Below are 16701 nucleotides of genomic sequence, written 5' to 3' on the forward strand. Positions count from 1 at the left end.
AGCCCTTTCCAGCTTTGTGGAGGTCTACAGTTTTGTCTCTTGTGCATTTTGACAGTTCTTTGCTCTTGGTCATGTTAGTAGTTGGAGTCTTACTGATTGTATGGAGCGGACAGGTGTCTTTATGCAGCTAACGACCTCAAACAGGTGCTTCTAATTTAGGATAATAAGTGGACTGGAGATGGATTTTTAAAGGTGGACTAACAGGTCTTTGAGGATCAGAATTCAAGCTGATAGACAGGTGTTCAAATACTTATTTGCAGCAGTAACATACAAATAAATTATTTAAAAAATCATACAATGTGATTTCCAGATTTTTTTTATAAATTATGTCTCTCACAGTGGACATGCACCTAAGATGAAAATTTCAGACCCCTCCATGATTTCTAATTGAGAGAACTTGCAAAATCACAGGGTGTTCAAATACTTATTTGACTCACTGTACGTGTAACTTCTGGTTTCAACTGTTTGTGTGTGTGTATATATATATATATATATATATATATATATATATATATATATACATACACACAAACACACACAAGTCTGCTTGCCTACCCATAAAAGTCACCACACACTGCTGATAACATGAGCCAAACCCAATGCATTACATAAAGTGAGATTAAAATGCTACATAGAGGCGCAGAAAAGTGAAATAAATGCAGAAAAAGGTGACACTTTATTTTACCTCATACTAATACATTTTATTTATGTAGAGCTTTTCTAAACACTCAAAGATGCTGCTCAAGTTAGCTTTAAACAGCAATCTGGAAATTGGAAGTAGTTTCTCTGTTGTTGCTGTGACTGTGCAGAGCTTAGCTAGCATGTTAGCTAACAATAGAGGCCGATAAAGGACACTTCATCTAGCCCCACAACAATCTCCTCAACACACACCCAAAAACACTTAAAGAGAGAAAGGTTCAGGTCAACTGTGCGTAATCCCAAAGTCTGTATCGGTGACAAATGTGTGTCTGCAGTGTCCCTGTTATTTAACTGTTAACTGTTTTTCTACTGTTGACTTGATTTTCTTGTTTTAAAAGTCAGATACAAACTAAATATTTAACAGAGTTGTAGACTTTTATATTGATTTTAAGACTGTAGCAGTTCTTTCACATATATAGGTGTGCTTTGAGCTTTTACAGAACAAAATGTCATTACTGCCATTGGCATTCAAACACACAGTGTTGCCACTCATTCAAAAAATTGACAATGCTGTGATGTCATCTGCATAACTGCTAGTTTTTGTAATATCCATTTCAGATCTGGTAAGGAGATTGTGACGGAGTACCTTCAGGTCGAAGTGTGCAACGTGCTGTTGGTGCATGTAAGACAAGCCTTGCAGGATCTGTCTCATGAACAAGATGGCCTCCGACTCCAGCAGCTCATCTTTCTCAGCGATGAAGTCAAACAGCTCTCCTCCGCTCACCCTGTGCATACACATCTGCTGAGTTTCCATGCTGTTTGAGGACACTACATATCCTTGAGCCTGATCCTAACTTAAACCATAGTCATTACTTGCCTAACCTTAATCTAAACCCTACCCTTAACCTAACCTAAACCCTAATCTTAACCTAAAAGCTATTTTTAACATAAATCTAAAATCTAAAATAGACCTAAACCCTAACTTTAACCTAAACCTTAATCTTGACGTAAACCCTAACCTTAGCCTGAACCCTAACCTACACCTTAACCTAAACCCTAATCTAAACCTAAATCCTTAACTAAACCCTAATCTTACCCTAAATTCTAACCTTAACCTAAACCCTAAATCTTAACCTAAACCTTAACCTAAACCCTAAATATTAACCTAAAACCAAACCCTAGCCTTAACCTGTTTAACCCAGATCTGAACTTTAAAATACGTTATGGATGCAATGATAAAATATTTATATCATGAGTTTTTTTGAGCACATAAGAGAAGCAGGTCCCTATGTGTGAGTGTGTACACCGTACAGACACACGAACATGAGCAGTGGTCCCCATGTGTGAGCGTGTACACCGTACAGACACACAGACATGAGCCTTGGCCATGTTTCTGCTCATTTACATGTCTGTTGTTACAGTTTTGCATGGCTTTTAAGTCAACAGAGCTGTTGGCCTTTGCACACACATTTGACAAAACCACCTATCTCTTTCTAAACCTGGAACTTTACTTTTGTATGTTATACACTGTTTGTACTGATCATCCAGAAAAGATTGACCAGTGAGCTTGCCCTGTGATTTCCAGCCCCGGGACTGTCTTAACCAAACACTAGGATTCACAGATTCTCAGGAGGGGCCCAAAAGAGGTCCAGACTAGACTGCCTGAATTATAATGAAGAGATGCTGTTGGTATGATAATGGCTTTTATACAGTATATTATAATTAGTGCTCTATCAAATATTTATCTTCTTTTGTCATTTGTACCAAAACACCAAGGTCTGACTGATGCTGGGACTCACAGCTCTAGGATGAGGGCCACTTCCACTCGACTCTCGAATAGGTCTTTGAGGGCCACGATGTTGGGGTGCTTGAGAGTCTGTAGGATGTTCACCTCACGCTCCACCTGGCTCCGATCCAGGCCATGGAGGCTGCGCGTGCTCTTAAACACCTTCAGGAATTTAGCAGCATAGTGCTGCCCGGTGGCGCGCTCACACACTCTCCGCACCTGCCCGAAGTGGCCACTGGGGGAGGCACACAGCAGCATATCAGCTCATGACAGGAATGTTTCACAGCATAGCATTAAAAATGCACTATGGAACCTGCATATCTAGATAGTCACATTTTTATACAGCACTTTTCCACCTTTTTTCCACTGCTCCCCCATTCACACACATATTCATACAGCAGTGTACACAGACACTGGGGGAGAGGTTGGTTAGTTAATTAATTAATGTATTATTATATATTTTTTGTAAATATACATTAAAGGCTCCCAGTGTCATTTTTGGGTGGGAATCTGCCAAATGCTTGTCCCCCAGGAAATATTTCTGATCTAGGTAATGTTGTGTCCTCATTAAAAACTGATCTGGAGTTGTGTTTTGTTTCATTCACACACAAACCATGCATATTTAGGCTATGTTCTCTGAATCTAACACTCTGTTCCACCTTGTGATGTCATTATGTGGTAATACAGGAAGTGCTCCACTGTGTTTTTAAACTCCATACACCTTCACTAGAATAATTTGGATAATTTTAGTCCAGGAATTCCCAATCTTTACTTGAACTAAAGGTAAAAGGAGCTGTTACCTTGAAAACTTCATGACATCACAAGGTGGAACAGAGCATTTTGAGCTCTGGAGATGTAGACGGACTAATAATAAAGTGTTACCCAAACATGTGAAACAAAACACAACTTTGGGTATGTTTTTCATGAGGTAACAACATTATAACATGGGCTAAAACTCACAATACTGTGTAATATAGGATCTTTAAACGTATCCATCTTGCATTTATTTAATTACAGGTGTAATTAAAGTAGATAAACAATAACTTAAAAATGGTGAACAGGGTCACTTTTCCACAAACCTGACCTGTAACTGCCTTGTTGGCATCACCTGCTTATCTCCATGGAGATAGATGGGCTTAATGTCATACTGTGAAACATTCCAGACAAAGCAGTAACATGTCTATAAAGACAAATCCACTCCATCAGAAAAACTGAATGGTGCATCTTTAGACAAATCACATTTATAAATCATCTTGCATTTGTCATATCTTGTGTGTGGATTCACCTCAGCAAATATCTGATCTGTAAATTGGCCTGATTGTGTCAATGGAGATAGACACAAGCATGGCCATTGTAGAACATTCTAGGCAAAGCAATAAAATCTCTTACAGTGCACTTGTACACATGAGGCCTATAGCTCATAAAGCAGTTGTCATGGTACTCAAATTTCAAACTCGATTTTGATACTAACGAATAGACTCAATACTGATTTTGATACCACAATAATTAAAATCATTCTTTCTTTAGACAACAGAATGTGATTTTAACATAAAATAGTAGTACTTTGTGTTCTATTCCCATGTGGCCTTATATCTGTGTAATCCCTCAGTGTCCAGTAGGTTCCAGTGGTCCATGGGTGTATACTAGGCTATGTGTCTTAAACTTGTTTTGATTCAGCTCAAGACAAGCTCATTTCTGTCCTGTTGATGTGACTGGTGTGATACCTGCTCAAATGAGTATCTAGCTTTGGCACTGGTTTTAGCATCAATTTAGTATCTGATTTTTGATACTTCTGACAACACTAATTCTGATATTCAAAGTAGAAGCACCTCACCTTCCCAGCACCTCCCCAAGCTCGTAGAAGTCCTCCACGTTCCCGAGTTTAAAGAGGGCCATGCTCGCCGAAGTTCGTTCGTCACTGGGGCAAAGGCACGCACTCACAGTTTTTCCATCCAGGACGTGTACTGATGATCACTGAACCAAAACACACAAACAAGCTCCTTAAGCCAAAGTATTTAGCTCTACAAGTGTCCACTTTTTCCCACCCTAAAATTAGAGATGGGTAGTACTCAGTTACATTTACTTGAGTAACTTTTTTAAAGAAATTGTGCTTTTCAGAGTACTATGCAAATAATATGATTTAATTTGTCTTGTTTTTGTGTCCATCCTTTTAAAATGCCATGTTCATTATTTTGTCCTTCCAATTACATTAACTTTAAATTATAAATCAGATGATACAACAGTTCATTTTTCTTGTGTAGTTTTCCCAAATTCTTTTTCCTCTTATTGGAGTCATTTCTTGAACCACTACTTTGTATTTCCGCTTGAGTAATATTATTTTGAGGTAACATTACTCTTACTTTGAAGTAACATTACTCTTACTTGAGTACAAGTTTTGACTACTACCCATCGCTGTCTAAATGTTCAATGTTCATGTGCACCAACAATGTTTACCTTGGTGCACCTTTTCTGTGGGAGACTTGAAACAGCTCTGTAGACCTTATGGAGATAGCCCCATCTAAAAGCAAGCCACAGCCATGACAAAGACGGGGCCAGTGGGGAAGGTGGTGGGGTTTAGGTAGTGGCCATTCAGATCAGAGTCCTTTTAGTTTAAAAACAACTGGATTTCAGCATAGGTCATGTTTATCAAATTTAAAATGAAAGTACATATATACTTATATACAGTTCCTTTAATAGATTTCATTCACAAATATCTATCTAGAACCCTTCAGTCAGCTTTTTGGATAGTCTCAGTATATCGCTGTTCACCTTTCACTGTCTCGCTATTTTGTGGATTTTTTTTTTTTTTTTTTTTTTTGCAATTTGGCATGCTTTTTTTTTTTTTTTTTTTTTTTTTACAGTGTATGAATGTGCATTGTGTTGTGCATCCTGATTGGCTAAGGGACTCTAGACCATTGTCCATCAGTCCCCTCCGTGCCATGTCTCCTGTAACGTACAGAATGTGTTGAGATAAATTTACATAAATATTGGATTGCAGTGTGACTCTGACGTGCTGTATGTTTGCAAGTTTTCTCCCCGACAAAACCTACAATGTCGATGTTCTGCACCGACAAATTTCAGAAACGCTTTGGACTTAAAATAATTGCGGCTGACTGGACTGCTAAAAGAACAGTTTGTCCTGATCTCACTAGCAGCACAAATTAATTGTTCTGATCAGAAGTGACAGACCTTTTCTGCTTATATATATATATATATATATACACACATACATACCTACATACATATATAAAAGGCTCAAGTGGTACACACGAAATAATAACCAGACAAATAAACCGTCTGTTCGCAACACAACACAACCGGTGAAAGTGTACGCTCAATGGAAGAGTAATAACAACAGAGCAAACCCATCAAGGCTGGAAACCGAACAGTACTGGAAAGGTATATGGGAGATGGAGGCATTACATAACAGCGGTGCACAGTAACTGGTGGCTCTGAGAGAAGACCATAGCAACCTCCCTGAACAGAATCCAGTCACAATCACAATGGCAGACATCCAAGAAAGAGTCTCTGGTATGAAAAACTCGACCACACCAGGTCTTGGCATGATCCACACCTACTGGCTAAAGAAGCTCACTTCTCTCCATGAGCGCCTGGCAGCACAAATGAACCAGCTGCTAATGGATGGGACTCACCCTAAATGGCTAACCGAAGGGCGTACAATCCTGATCCAGAAGGATCCCTCAAAGGGTACAGTCCCATCCAACTATCGTCCAATAACCTGTCTCTCCACAACATGGAAGCTCATGTCAGGCATCATCGCGGCTAAGCTAAGTGGGCACATGGATCAATACATGAGTACAGCGCAGAAGGGCATCGGCAAAGATACCAGGGGAGCCAAACACCAGCTCCTGGTAGACCGAACAGTCACCCAAGACTGCAGAACCTGTATGACCAACCTGTGCACTGCCTGGATTGATTACAAGAAAATCTATGACTCAATGCCACACACATGGAGAACTAAATGGAGCAACATACAACATCACAACATCAACAGGACTCTAAGCACAGTGCAAACTTGATTAGGTCGTGATAAACCACCCTTGAAGCCAATAGCAAGCTACTTGCACAAGTGACCATCAAATGTGGCATATACCAAGGAGACACACTGTACCCACTGCTGTTCTGCATAGATCTGAACCCCCTCAGCCAAATCATCAGTAACACTGGCTATGGATACCAACTCAGGAATGGGGCTACCATCAGTCACCTCCTCTACAAGGATGACATCGAGCTGTACGCTAAAAATGAGTGAGACATCGACTCACTGATCCACACCACCAGGATCTACAGCACAGACATTGGAATGTCATTCGGGCTTGAGAAGTGGAGCTGGATGGTGACAAAGAGAGGGAAGGTCGTCCACACAGAAGGAGTCTCCCTCCCAGAAGGGACAATAGTAGACACTGAGGACAGTTACAAGTACCTTGGTATCCCACAAGCAAATGGCAACCTTGAAGAGGAAACAAGCCAAATACCTCAGACGAGTAAGGCAAGTCCTAAGGAGTCAACTCAATGGCAAGAACAAGACCCAGGCAATAAACAGCTACGCCCTGCCAGTTATCATATACCCAGCAGGAATCATAAGCTGGCCAAGGCCGAGGAGATACAGAGCACAGATGTTAAGACCCGAAAGCTCCTGACCATGCATGGCGGGTTCCATCCCAATTCCAGCACCCTGAGACTGTACACGAGCCGAAAGGAAGGAGGCCGAGGACTAGTGAGCGTGAGAGCCACAGTCCAGGATGAAACATCCAAGATCCATAAGTGCATCAAAGACAAGGCCCCAACAGATGACGTGCTCAGTGTCTCAGACAGTGGAGTGCAGAGGAAGAGGCGCTGGAGGAACCATCATGGAAGGACAAGCCCCTGCATGGGATGGACCACCGGAACATAACTGAAGTGGCTGGACTGAAGGACAGGAGGCACTCATCCTGGCTGCACAGGAGCAGGCCTTGAGCAGTAGAATCCAAAGTCAAGGTGGGAAACACCTCCAAAGGTAGTGGAAAATGATCGAGCCAAGATCCTGTGGGACTTCCAGATATAGACTGACAGAATGGTGATGGCGAACCAACCGGACAATTTTGGTGATGGATAAACAAAAACGCAAAGCCGTTGTGTTTTACATCATTGTAGAAAGTGATGGGAACATCAGGAAAAAAGGAAGATGAGAAACTAGAGAAATACCAGGGTCTTAACGAAGAGCTGGAGAAGGCCTGGAAGGTGAAGGCATCAGTGGTCATTGGCCATGGTCATTGGAGCACTCGGGGCAGTGACCACCAAACTGGAGAAGTGGCTACAACAGATCCCAGGAAAAACATCAGACATCTCAGTCCAGAAAAGTGCAGTATTAGGAACAGCAAAGATATTGTAGAAGCCTCAAGCCCCCAGGCCTCTGGCAGAGGTCCCGAGGGTGCAAAAAGAGGATGAGATCACCATGTATGTATGTATGTACACAAAATTGTTGGTACCCTTAAATGAAAGCAAACTCACAATGGTCACAGAAATAACTTGAATTAGATAAAAGTAAGTAAGTAAAAGTAAGTAAGTAATAAATAAATAAAAAAAAGTCTATTAAAGGTAACCAAAGAAAGTCAGACATTGCTTTTTAACCATGCTTCAACAGAATTATAAAAAAAATAAACTCATGAAACAGACCTGGACAAAAATGATGGTACCCCTAGAAAAGACTGAAAATAATGTGACCAAAGGGACGTGTTAATCCAAGGTGTGTCCACTAATCAGCATCACAGGTGTCTACAATCTTGTAATCATTCAGTGGGTCTATATATGGGTCGTCACTGTGCTGTTTGGTGACATGGTGTGTACCACACTCAACATGGACCAGAGGAAGGAAAGAGTTGTCTCAGGAGATTAGAAAGAAAATTATAAACAAGCATGTTGAAGGTAAAGACTATAAAACCATCTCCAAGCAGCTTGATGTTCCTGTGACTAAAGTTGCACATATTATTCAGAAATTTCAGATCCATGGGACTGTAGCCAACCTCCCTGGACGTGGCCGCAGGAGGAAAAATGATGACAAATCAAAGAGGCGGGTAATACAAATGGTAACAAAAGAGGCCAGCAGAGCTCTAGGATCTGCTGGGCAACATCTGCTGAAGGTCCCCCGGTCCAGGGGAAAGTGGGGTGATCGTTCTTTTGCAGTAGCCAGTCCAAAACTCTGGAACTCTTTGCCCATTGAGTTACATTCTGTCACTGACCTGCCTCTGTTCAAAGCCAAATTTAAAACCTATTTATTTAGAATGGCTTTTAGCACTTGGTGGCCCTGTGACACTTTCTTTATTTTAATGGTGCAATGTGCTTTGTTGACCTATTTGTATGATTATTGTTTTTAATCTTGTTTTTAATGTTGTACAGCACTTTGGTCAGCTTTGGTTGTTGGAAGGTGCTTTAGAAATAAAGTTTGATTGATAGAGCCCAAAAAAACTTAAACAGATTAAAGGTGAACTTCAAGGCTCAAGGAACATCAGTGTCAGATCACACAATCCATCATTGTTTGAGCCAAAGTGGACTTAATGGGAGACGACCAAGGAGGACACCATTGTTGAAAACAAATGATTAAAAAGCCAGATTAGAATTTGCCGAACTACATGTTGACAAGCCACAAAGCTTCTGGGAGAATGTCCTATGGACAGATGAGACAAAGATGGAACTTTTTGCCAAGGCACATCAGCTCTATGTTCATAGATGGAAAAATGAAGCATATCAAGAAAAGAGGCTAAGAGGAAAATATTGGAATATTCTAAAGTGGCCTGAAACATGCCATCTGGAAAAGGCACCCTTCTGTTATGGCTTTCTTTAGCATAAATCTTTATTTGTATTATTATGGATCATTTTATCATTCGTAATTTTGCAGTAGGAGCTCTCTTAGCCTGCATTAGTTTCTCTCTTTCCTTTTCAAGACTTGCTTTAAGTTTGTTCAGTTGGTTTAAGCTAAAAGACCCACTCTCAGGAAACCCATGTTCCTTCGACCAAATATGCAAATAATCAAGACAACCTTGACCATACCTGCTGCGCATGGCTGCAGTGACTGCCGACTCTGGGATTCTCTGAGCCTCGCTCCTGGATTGGTTCTGTCCCATTTTCTCTAAAATGGTCAGCGCGCTGAATACCAACCTCTACGCGTCCGTAGGGTGAATTTATTGAGAGTGGGTTTTCAACGTTCTTTCAAAAACTCAAAATCTTATAATAATAATAATACATTTTATTTGTTAGGCGCCTTTCAAGGCTCTCAAGGTCGCCGTACATACATACATACACAATACAAATTGAACAAAGTAAAATGATTAAAAATACATTTAAAAACAAATATAGATTAAAAGACAGTGCAGTTATGGTCAGAGTGGTCAGGGTGAGAAGGCCTTTCTAAACAGATGAGTTTTGAGTTTAGATTTGAAGTGTGGGAGTGAGTGTGTGTTGCGGAGGTCATGGGGGAGGGAGTTCCAGAGCTGGGGAGCAGAGCAGCTGAAGGCTCTGCTCCCCATAGTGACAAGACGGGCAGGAGGGACAGTGAGGTGCAGAGAAGAGGAGGAGCGGAGGGAGCGGGCAGGTGTGGAGATGTGAATGAGGTCAGACAGGTATGGAGGGGCCAGGTTGTGGAGAGCTTTGTATGTGAGGAGTATGATTTTGTAGTGTATGCGGTGCGTGATGGGGAGCCAATGGAGCTGTTGCAGGACAGGTGTGATGTGGTGATGGAGGGTGTGTGTGTGATAATGCGGGCAGCTGAGTTCTGGACCAGTTGGAGTTTATGGAGTGATTTCTGTGGGAGTCCGAACAGAAGAGAATTGCAATAGTCTATACGGGAAGTGACCAGGCTATGGATGAGGATGGCGGTGGTGTGTGGGGTGAGTGAGGGACGGAGGCGGTGGATGTTTCTGAGGTGGAAGTAGGCGGACCGGGTGATGTTGTTGATATGGGAGGTGAAGGAAAGTGTCGAGGATGACACCCAGACTCTTTACCTGAGGGGAGGGGGAGATAGAGGAGCCATCAATGGATATGGAAAAAGGATTTATTTTGCTTAGGGTGGATTTGGTGCCAATGAGTAGGAGTTCTGTTTTATTGCCGTTAAGTTTTGAGGATGTTTGAGGTGAACCAGGTTTGTATTTCTGTGAGGGAGTCTATCAGGGAGGAGGGTGGAAGTGTAGAGTTGGGTTTACTGGAAATGTAGAGCTGGGTGTCATCCGCGTAACAGTGAAAGTGAATGTGATGTTTTCTAAAGATGGAACCAAGGGGGAGAAGATAGATTAGAAAGAGCAGAGGACCGAGGACAGAACCCTGAGGAACACCTGACGTGACAGGGAAGGGGTGTGAGGTGAATGACTTGAGCTGAATAAACTGAGAGCGATCTGAGAGGTAGGAGTGGAACCAGGAGAGGGGAGTACCAGAGACACCAATGGAGGAAAGTCTGTCAAGGAGGATGGAGTGTGAAATGGTGTCAAATGCTGCACTGAGGTCTAGCAGGAGGAGGATGGAGAGTGAACCAGAGTCAGCAGAGAGGAGGAGGTCGTTAGTGATTTTCAGAAGGGCAGTTTCAGTGCTATGGAGGGGACGGAAGCCAGATTGAAATTGTTCGTAGATGTTATTGGAGGAAAGATGAGTGTGGAGGTGGGCAGCAACAGTTTTCTCAAGGAGTTTGTAAATGAAGGGTAGGTTTGAAATGGGACGAAAATTATTGAGGTCAGAGGGATCAGAACCGGGTTTTTTGAGTATCGGAGTGACGGCAGCAGTTTTGAGGGTGGAGGGAACAGTACCGGAGGTGAGAGAGGAGTGAATGATTTCAGTTATGAGGGGGGACAGTGCAGGGGTGGAGGTTTTGATGAGGACAGTAGGGAGAGGGTCTAGTTGACAGGTGGAGGATTTGGAGTTCCGAATGAAAGTAGAGATTTGGGTGACAGAGGGCAGGGTGAAAGAAGAAAGCAGGTGCATTGGGGAAATGGAAGATGAAACAGGTGGGGGTTTGAAACAGAGGGGTTGAGTTGCTGATGAATCAGTTGAATTTTGGTGGTGAAGAAAGCAGCCAGGTTATTGCAAAATTCTGAGGAATAGAGGTGAGGTGGAAGTGAGTCCGGGGGTTTTGTGATCTGTGAGAGGAGTGAGAATAGTGTTTTTGAGTTTCCTTCATGTGAACTGGTTAAATTTGAGTAGTATGTGGATCTTGCTGTGGATATGGATTGTTTGTAATGGAGGATGTGTGAGATGAACATGTCTTTGTGTATGGCGAGTCCAGTTTTCCTGTACAGTCTCTTCAATCTGCGGCCTTGTGTTTTGAGGTGTCTGAGGGCGGGGGTGTACCAGGGTGCAGAGTGAGTGAATGAGACGGACCGAGTTTTGAGTGGGGCTATGGTGTTGAGTATGTGGTGGAGGTGTGTGTTGTAGTGTGTAAGAAACTCATCTGTTGTAGAAAGGCCTTCAGCACTGGGGAGGTTATTGATGAGTGATGAGAAATGGTCCGGGTTAATGTCCTTGATATTACGGAACTGTATAGTGCGAGGTGGGTTGGATTTTTTGAAACACAGGTTGATATTGAATGAAATTAGCAGGTGGTCAGAGAAGGGGATGTAGTGAGTTTGAAGGTCCAATGGGGTTATTCCAGTACAGCATATTAAGTCCAGGGAGTGTTTTTTGTTATGTGTGGGAAAATTGACGTATTGTTTAAAACCAGAACTGTCCAGACAAGAGGTGAATTCTTTGGTGAGTGGGTTGTTGTAATTGTCCATGTGGATATTGAAATCTCCCAGGAGTATGACGTGCGGTGACAGTGTGATGAGGTGAGATAAAAATGCTGTGATGTCTGTGATAAAATCCTTGTGTTGTTTTGGTGGTCGGTAAACTGTGGCTATGATGGTGGGGATAGGTCCAGATAGTTGACAGACAGTTGTCTCGAACGAGTGGCAGGCAGGGACACTCACCAGCACCACCCTCCAATCTTCAAGGTGGATGAGCGTGACCCCGCCCCCTCTGCCAGACACACGCGGTTCAGCCTGGTAAACAAACCCTCGTGGACTGGCCTCGTTGAGAGCAGTGTAGTCATTTGGCTGCTGCCAGGTCTCCGTCAGCGCCAAACAGTCCACCCGGTGGTCCGCAAGGAGGTCCTGGACAAGCTGGCCCTTGCCCGTGAGGGAGCGGACATTCAGAAGCCCGACTTTGACCGGTGTGCTGTTAAGCCGGGTAGCCACGCTAGCCACATTAGCCAACCTCCTGACACGGGTTAGCACTGAGGAGTCCGCGCGTCGTCCCAGGTGTCTCCGTGGGTGACGGGCCAGAGACCAGAAGGACTGAATGGTGCTGGAAGTGCCATATTCAAAGTTTCTTCGTGCGCCCCGGTGTGTAACTCTGCGCCGGGGCACATACAGTATGTCCGGGTAATGGACTTCTGTATAAGAAAAACTCCGTGGGTGCATACTGGAACAGTGCTTGTGAAGAGTGGTGGATTACAGACAGGATGAACCAGGTTAAGACAAGCCGCACACAGAAGATCAGCATTGCCGGGTTGGACTTTAAATGTGGAGGGAAGCAGCAGGTAGCAGCAGGTGAGCTAAACTGCTAACACACAGCAACACTATTGACCGTCGATCAGGTAGTGCGATGGTTAGATGGATTAAATTGTCCACACGTAGACCACAAATGCAAAGTCCATTAACAATGCAGTTATCAGAAAATCATAATTCATACAAGCAGCGGCTGCCAAAAAACGCGCCAGCATGCGCTCACTTCCGCTTATCTTTATCTATATCTATAACCACTGTTATAACTGATCTAAAAAAGTCACTCTGGGGTAAACCTAAACCCCACCATGTTCCCCTACTGGGATTTAAGAATGAAAGAACTTTTTTTTTTTTTTTTATATATAGTTTTACAAGTTCACTCAAGTGTTGAAGTTTGGTAAACACTAGTGAATTGAAATTATTTAATAATAATATTAAAATTATATATATATATATATATATATATATATATATATATATATATATATATATATATTATATATATTATATATATATATTATATAATGTAAAAAATCCGAACACTTGCATATTTACAAAAATATGAAATATTGTTTTTCTTGTTTCTGTATAAAATCTCACTTTGAAAATTACAAATGTAAGTTTTATTAATTTTGGTCCACAGGTCAGGCTTTAATCTGGTGGTTCAATTTACCCCAAAACACTACAACGCGGTTCATTTTTTGCGGTCTGCGGATTTTTAGGCATTTTTTTACAGTGAATGAAGGCCCATTGTGTTCTGCGTCCTGTGGCTGATGGACATGCTGTGTCTCTTGTACAGTACAGAATGCGTTCAGCCAAATGTACATAAAAGTTTGATGCTAGCAGTGTGAAACACTGGGGCGTCCAGAACATGTTGGACGCCTCTAGTTGGACGCCTTTGCATTTGAGGACAAGACGCGGAGCGTCTTGAGCGTCCAGAGCGACGCAAATCTGGTGTCGGCACGGTGCGTCCAGAGCGTCCAGGAGTCAAGACGGCACAAAAGTTCAAAATATTTGAACTTTTGTGGCGTTCGACGCGCAGCGTCAACCAATCAGAGACCACGCTCCTGGTGTGAACGCACCTTTAATAATTTCTTTTGTGTCCAACCTCATAGGTTGATCATTTAAATTAAATTTGTTACAGTATTTCTAAAACCTGTCATTTTTATTTACAGTGCAGTATAGTATTTGGTATCGTTCTATAATACTGTGGTTATTTTTTTTAAATCTACGAAGTTTTGAACTTTGAGAGTGTTTAAACAAGAGAGAAATGTGAGAAAATGTTAATGCCTGTCTGAGAAAAGTGTATAAAGTGTGTGGTGAGGGGCTTATATATATATATACATGTAGTCAAAGTAAATGTTTATATTATGTGATAAGGAAATCCTGGACTCCCATACGATGCCTTTACACATGAGGGTTGTGTTAGCGACATGTGAACTACTCCCTGTGTCATCAAACAAGTTTTGTTTCTGCTTTTTTCTGAGAGGTTAGCTTTACAGTCTTTGCAATGTGGATGATATTATAAGATCCCACAATGCCTCACATCTGTTTTCTACTTCAGGCACTGCAGATCTGCCCTTAGGCAAGACACCTCACCCAGTTTCACGATGAGCAATGCATCACAAATTGTGGAAGCAACAAGCAATAAAAGGGATTAGACCACAGCACAGTCACGTATCGTGTCGCGTCGAACGCCCCGAAATATGAACATAAAAGAAAGGGTTGGCTACGTTTTTTAGGAACACAAATGTCTTAGAAATTAGAAGAAATTGTAAAACAGAAGAAATGCATTAATAAAAAAAGTTTTATAAAGGCATATAAATATATTAAGGCTAACTCTTAGTTTAATTGCAAAGAAAGTGAGGTCAGTAGAGGCTAGTCCGAACAGAACATCCAGCAGCAGCACGGGACGTTCTGTGAGCTTTACCTGGTGGAGTCATGACGCCTGCGGGGCTGGACGACTTTTCCTTCCTGGGCAGATGAGTAAAAATACAAATCACAAATTGTGTCCGATAAACACAAGCCGAACTCACGACGAATAGCGCGGGGCGGCACGGTCCAGGCGCCCCTGTTTGGTTCGTCTGCTGAAGACGAGTGCGGACACGACGCTCTGAGCGCACGGAGAATGCGGAAACTTGACTTCCTTCAACTGCCGCTCCAAAAAGCCTCATACAGGAGAGATGCGTCACCTGTATCAGAGAGACTACAGACAGAGGAGATACGTCTCCTGCACCGGAGAGACTACAGACAGAGGAGATACGTCTCCTGCACCGGAGAGACTACAGACAGAGGAGATACGTCTCCTGCACCGGAGAGACTACAGACAGAGGAGATACGTCTCCTGCAGAGAGACTACAGACAGAGGAGATACGTCTCCTGCAGAGAGACTACAGACAGAGGAGATACGTCTCCTGCAGAGAGACTACAGACAGAGGAGATATGTCTCCTGCAGAGAGACTACAGACAGAGGAGATACGTCTCCTGCAGAGAGACTACAGACAGAGGAGATATGTCTCCTGCACCAGAGAGCCGATATAGACGGGAGATTTGTCACGTCGCCAGTGCCACAGATGCCCTGCAGGCTCTCTGGTGCAGGTCACCATCTCCTCTGTGTGAAGGCTCTCTGGTGTAGTTGACTGTCTCCACATTTTGTGCATTAAATGCCCAGTAGCCCAGACAAATACAAAAGCATGTTATTTTGGTGTGTTCTTCCATTTTTGTGTTTTTACTGCACTGAAAAACATACATCCCTACTGTGAGTGGGCTATTTGGCTTGAAGGAAGGTTTCCTCCTGCTTATGTCCAAATGTTGTTCCTTTTGCTAACATCTTCCACCCAGTGCCATAAAACATCTCTCTCAATGGAGAATGTTCAAGTATGTTTTTAACTCCATTTCCCTGAAAACATGCAGGTAACATGCCACCTCCAGAAAGTTACATACTTTTATTTTAACCTTGTCTTGCTCTCCTACACCTACTTCAAATTAGCTTACAATTCAGATGTTACGTCCAGACCGCCTACTCTCATTACTCTTACTGTAGTAGCAGCCTCGTGTCCTCCAATCACTGGGTTTCAGATGACATCACAACATTCTATAAACATGTACATATTGTATTGCTATTCATGCATTGTACTGCTACACTTTTTCATAAGAGGAAATACACAAAACAAAACAAAAAACATTCTATAGACCAACAAATCTCAATACTCATTTTAGTTGCCCCCCTCTGTATTAAACATACGGATGGGGCAGCTAAAGATAGAGATATGTCTCCGGCACCAGAGCCTACACATAAAAAGAATCTCGAGTTTTGTTGTAATACAGTGTGTTCTTGGGTCTAGTCACCAATGATTAGGTTCAACATTTACCTTTTGGACGTTTCATGACAGAGTTGCAATGTAATTAACAGGGAAATCTGGCTCTTGCCCCCATCTGGAAGTACGACATCACACACTATAGGAGTCTATAGGAGAGGACAAGGTGGGTACGAACTCTTAGAACTTCAGAACAATGAGTCAGCTATGAGTTTCTTACATTTCATTGTGTGCACTTTTATTAAAAAGTCCAAAATCATATGCCATTTTCAAAAATAATTTACAAAGCCAATGTAGACAGCTGCGCATGTACAGAGTGGCGTGACAAGCTTCAGAGCGCCCCCTGTTGTCTTCACGCGTTATTAAAATGAGACGTATATATTTAATCATGGACCTTTGGACCTCTTTACATCATCTTTAGTTATACCAAATGGTA

At 42.4% G+C, this 16701-nt stretch overlaps 2 protein-coding genes across 2 annotated transcripts in view; both read right to left on the reverse strand.

Moving 5' to 3' along the window:
- Window positions 1-15142, reverse strand: part of si:dkey-240h12.4 (death-associated protein kinase 2) — a 25226-nt gene extending 10084 nt beyond the window's left edge. Inside the window, exons 1-4 of the mRNA XM_033991531.2 lie at window positions 14879-15142; window positions 4260-4399; window positions 2439-2660; window positions 1286-1424 (exon numbers count right to left, since the gene is read on the reverse strand). Of these exons, the coding sequence (XP_033847422.1) occupies window positions 1286-1424; window positions 2439-2660; window positions 4260-4321 (423 nt within the window). The 5' untranslated portion in view covers window positions 4322-4399; window positions 14879-15142. The remainder of the gene's footprint in view (window positions 1-1285; window positions 1425-2438; window positions 2661-4259; window positions 4400-14878) is intronic.
- Window positions 1-16701, reverse strand: part of pex11b (peroxisomal biogenesis factor 11 beta) — a 217894-nt gene that overhangs the window by 68692 nt on the left and 132501 nt on the right. The window lies entirely within an intron of this gene.

Source organism: Periophthalmus magnuspinnatus, chromosome 11 (assembly GCF_009829125.3).
Source record: "Periophthalmus magnuspinnatus isolate fPerMag1 chromosome 11, fPerMag1.2.pri, whole genome shotgun sequence".
In the NCBI taxonomy this organism is placed as follows: domain Eukaryota; kingdom Metazoa; phylum Chordata; class Actinopteri; order Gobiiformes; family Gobiidae; genus Periophthalmus; species Periophthalmus magnuspinnatus.